Source organism: Magnolia sinica, chromosome 12, assembly GCF_029962835.1.
Source record: "Magnolia sinica isolate HGM2019 chromosome 12, MsV1, whole genome shotgun sequence".
Classification (NCBI taxonomy): domain Eukaryota; kingdom Viridiplantae; phylum Streptophyta; class Magnoliopsida; order Magnoliales; family Magnoliaceae; genus Magnolia; species Magnolia sinica.
In genome coordinates, this window is record NC_080584.1 from 57,414,593 (window position 1) to 57,419,593 (window position 5,001).

The 5,001-nt window shown below is 46.5% G+C and overlaps 1 protein-coding gene across 1 annotated transcript; it reads right to left on the reverse strand.

Annotated features, from left to right (window-relative positions):
• Window positions 1-1,767: 1,767 nt before the first annotated feature.
• LOC131221413 (thiamine thiazole synthase 2, chloroplastic-like) lies at window positions 1,768-4,401 on the reverse strand. The gene is made up of 2 exons (XM_058216671.1): window positions 3,418-4,401; window positions 1,768-2,206 (listed from the first exon to the last, which is right to left on the reverse strand). The coding sequence occupies exons 1-2, from the start codon at window positions 4,327-4,329 to the stop codon at window positions 2,042-2,044; spliced, it is 1,077 nt and encodes a 358-aa protein (XP_058072654.1). The 5' UTR covers window positions 4,330-4,401; the 3' UTR covers window positions 1,768-2,041.
• Between the last annotated feature and the right edge of the window lie 600 nt (window positions 4,402-5,001).

Genomic DNA, 5,001 nt, shown 5'->3' on the forward strand with positions numbered 1-5,001 from the left:
ATTAATCTCGTCCCTCAGCATCTGCACATCATTCTGCAGGGCCCTGTATTTACCTCCTTGGCTCCGGATCTGTTGAAACGGCCTGGTCGGAGCTGTCTCAGTATGCAATAGTGAGGACGGGTGATGTTGTCCACTCGGCTCAAGTTCCGCGGCTGCTATTGGGAGTGGTTTCTTCTTTCCTCTCGCCATTACTTGTAAAGCTATCTATTCTTTTTGTATCGATTTCTCATTGATGACGCCAAAATGTTGATGTCAAAATCTGGATCACCCTCCGCCGAGCCATGAATGCTCAGAGCGAACCCTATACCTGCACAAGGAGGAGACAAAGGAGACCCTGGCTCAAGTAGGGGACCCTCCGATGCCTAAGTTAGGCTAATGAAACTAGGTCTGTTGGTGTAGAGTAGGGTGAGGGTGCAAGATATTACGTACCTTCTACCGTATAAATGACCCATATTTATACGAGGGTCGCAGTGAACGTGACCGACAATCTCGGCACGGTCATCGCTAACACGCGAGGATCACGCGAGCGCAGTCGTTGGCTGTTACCCGGAGATCATGTGTTGGGCATAACTCCAGTCATGCATTACCAGGGTCATGCATTAATATTGTTACTGACTGGATTCCCATCCGAGCCTATCTCATGGCTCGAATCTTACTCGCCGACCAGAGCCCATGGCTCGGCGCCTAGTAAGTCCAGGCCATATTAGTAGAGTTGGTCCATTCCATATTCTCTAAGTCTTATCAACTTATCATATCGTCCATATGCTGGGTAGGAAGGATCAGGTCGGTCAAGGATAAAGAATGGATAAGCTCGAACGTATGACTGTTGCTTTGAGGCGCTTGCTAGATCATGCTCTCCGGATCGGCATCGCGACTCTACAAGAGCTCTTGGGTCAAAAGCTTGTCCCGCCTCGAACTCTAGTCAATCCGAGGCCTAGCTCATTAATGTTGTAGTTAGCCTCGATACAACTCGGTTCAGATTTACCCATAACACTAAACAAATCACTATTTAAAAAAAAAATACAAACTTTACACTAGAACTGCCCTCATATCTATCTTTGTTTCCATGCTATTTGCTAGTGTTTGATGAAATACCTGCGAGGTGTTGTTATTGTTCCGCATTATGTGAAAAATTGAAAATGCATCATATGTTTAAGAAAATGTCTCACAGGCTTGAGCTCGGCCCAAATTGGCCCAAGTCCAAACCAAGCCAAGTTGGCTTGTTAAGCTCGAAGACCGGGCCCAAGACCAAACCAAGCCAAGCTGGCTAGTCAAGCTCAAAGACCGGGCCTGAGACCGAACCAAGTCAAGCTGGCCGGTCAAGCTTGAAGACAGAGCTGAGCCAAGTTCAAGCTAGGATTAGCTGCTGGCCGAGCTGTGCCAAGATCGACTCGGTTCGAATCTTGTACAGCCAGTATTATGCAAATAGTGGCAGCTAGTTATTATGCAAATAGTGGCGTGATTTCATCACGTCGGGTCCACATTCCACTAGACTGCCACTACATTCTAAAATATCACCCATCTTACAAAAGAGCAAAAGCCAAAGATGCACTGACGATTCTTTCTCCAAAATATTCGAGGAAAAGCTAGGAGAGACCATGTGGTGGTGACGGCATCAATAGCATCAGATATTCACGAGATCCCCAACCATAAAATCCAAAAAGGCCCGTGATCACCCACAAGGGCCACCAGCCCATTTTTCCGGTTTAATAACACAGAAAAAGCTAGACATGATCATGTGGTGGTGACCGCATCAATAGCATCAGATACTCACAAGATCCTCACCAATAAAAATCCAGAAAAGGTCGACAAAGACCCAAAGGGCCCCACCAGTCTTTTTCAAATTCCACACCACATTATTGCCTACATACAGATATTTGTAGTGAAGGTCTTGAAAAGTAGGAAAAACCTGATTCTACATCGCCACAAAACCTGATAAAGAAGCCAAACGCCTCACATGGGATTCCAATACATGCATGCATTGACAAATCTCATATCTTGCTTTGATGGGCTTTTTTGTCTTGGGTTTTGGAAAGGCTGTCTAAGCATCTGCAATCTCAGAAGCCTCGGCAGATGCGAGGACGAATTCTGGGAGAGGGCTTCCGAGGCTAGAAGTGCCATCCAAAACGTTTGGCTGACCCAATGCCTTTAATGCTAAATGAGCTGCTTTCTGACCAGATATCATCATTGCTCCAAACGTGGGGCCCTGTTCACCAAAAGCAAATTCAAGTCAGTCCACAGCAGAAATAATAAGTCTATCCATCTAATTTTTATTTTTTATTTTTGCCTACTTTTAAGAACAATAATAAAAAAAAGGTCTCAGAAACTTTAGTTATATTTCTGAATAAAGTGCCATGAACGGTTTAGATGTAGCCTAAATGAAGGGTCCAACAAGAGAGACCTCACAGCCATAATGAAACCATTGTGGGTGAATCTCCTAGCCATACACCCGCAATGGAGGTCCACTGACGAATCTCATCGCTATAGAATCAAGAGTAGATCTTGATCAACATGGGAACTGAATATCCTCATTATCAGGATTTCAAGCATTTTGTGAACGATCGAAACCGCTGGTCTGATTGAAAGCACATGAGATGCGGTATACCCTAGAAAACAATCTCCATTAAATGTGCACCGTTACAGGGGCTCATTATCACACGGGCAACCGGCTATTTTGATGGCCCATGGAAAAGGGCCTACCCTGGAAGTTAGGATCAATGGGCGCGGATTGGGTTCTACCCCCACCAGGGCCTAGCTAGAGACGGTGTTGTCAGGTGCTCTATGGGGCCCACAGTGATAAATGTATTTTATCCAGCCGTCCATCTATTTTAAAATATCATTTTAGGGCATGATCCATAAAAGGAGGCATATCGAAGGCTTGAGTGTACCACACCACAGGGAGCTGTGGTGACAATGAACCCACTGTTAAAACCTTCGTAGGGCCCACCGTGATGCTTATTTTCCATCCAACCTGTTCATAAGGTCACAAAAACCCAGATGAAGGGAAAAACATAAATATCATCTTAATCCAAAACTTCCATGGCCCCAAGAGGTTTTTAGCGGTAGGCATTCAATCCTCACTGTTTCCTGTGGTGTGGTCCACTTGGGCATTTGATCTGCCTCATTTTTTGAATCATCCCCTGCAATGATTTGTCAAAATGGATGGACAGCATGGATGAAACGCATACATCACGGTGGACCCCACAGTCCCTGACAGGAACGTCCATCTCTAGCTAGGTCCTGGTGGGGGCAGTGCCCAATCCCTGCCGGTAGGGATCATGTGGGCCCCGTAGAATATCAAAATATGGTGGGCCCCACATCTCATCAACATATGATCTTCGTGAGACACTCAAGAAATTCAATCACAACAAAGTCCAACAAATGAAAGAACTGATAGAGAAGCAAAATAAAAAATACCATTCTCGGCGCTCCGTCGATCTCTGCCACTTCCATCCCAGTAACGATCATCCCTGGTACAATCTCCCTCGTCAGCCTAACAATCGCATCCTCCGCCGTATTCATATCCAAAGCCTTCATCCCCGGCACAGCATCGATCATCCCAATGCTCTTAAGCCTCTTCACCCCAGTCGCACCAAACGGCCCATCATGACCGCACGAACTCACAACAACCTTCGCCTCCATCACATTCGGATCCATGCAAGACTGAGTATCATGGTTCATCGACACAAGCGCCCAGTTCGTCACAACACCCCCAACACGTCCTTCCTTCACGATCAAATCCTCAGCCGCCACAGCATTGAAAAGCTTCACGTTCGGCCTAGCAAGGAGCTTGCTCATGATAGTCGACGTGAAGAGAGCAGCGTGCTTGATTACTACGTAATTGTCTTGCTCGTCATACTCGACTCCGATCTCATCGAGGAAGACGTGAGCCGGCTTGCGGACTACCATCGCGGAGAAGAGCTGGCCACCGAGCCAAGCCCCGCCACCTGGGCTAACTGACTGTTCGATTATTGCGATACGGACAGAGGGATTTTTGCTGAGCTCGTAGGCGCAGGAAAGGCCGGCTGAGCCAGCGCCGACGATGACGACATCGGTGTCGGCGTAGGTGATCATGTCTGTCATGTATCGACGGGTCATCTCACGTGCGACGATGGATTCTTTGATGGGTTGGAATTGGAAGGAATTGAGATCGTAGGTGGGGGAGTTTGTGGACATGGTGATGGAGAGGTTTTGATGGTGTTGGAGAGATGAATGGACGGATTGGATTCGTGATGGTATGGGAAGGCCATGGAAGGAGGAGGTTTCTTGGAAAGGGGTCTTGGGTTTGGAAGAGAGGGAGGAGGTGAGGGCAGTGGCCATGGTAGCCATGATGGTTTTAGGGCTTTTTCTAGGGAGGGTTTGAGAGAGTGAGGCTGAGAGTGGTTTTGGTGTGGTGATTGAGATGGAGTAAGGAGGTCTATTTATGGAGAGAGATGGGCAGACCGAGGAAAAAATCTGATGTAGGTATGGACACGTGTAAGGTGGATAGGATTTCAACGGTTTACAATGCATGGATTTTTGCTCCTCGTGCGGGAGTTTGAATGCACGGTGGGATTTTAGATGTTTTACAAGTGGCAGCCTAAAAAGTCGTGAGTTCATTTTGCCTCTGTCGCGACGAAACATTTTGCGAATGTTGCTGCTTGGTAGGGCCCACAGGCTGACTGATCCGACCATCGGAGCCGTTCATGTTATGGACTATATTAATTAAGATCACCGTCAGAAATTACACTGAAAGTATGATTGTGATAATCACGAGTTGGATATGGATTTAAAACAATGGAATGAAAATTTGTAATGGCTTCATTCAGCAGTAAATATCAAAGGATAGAGTAATCGCAGAAGAATGATTAAGTGCTGATAGCTTATCTTAACAACGATTAAGTGGACAGTTAAGATGATTGGATCAAATAAGCATGTTGGCCCCAGTTGGTGGAGACAAACTCAGTATGCTGTATCGCGACGGAGGCGGAAGGAAGTTAAAAGCTATACGCTTTCATTTAC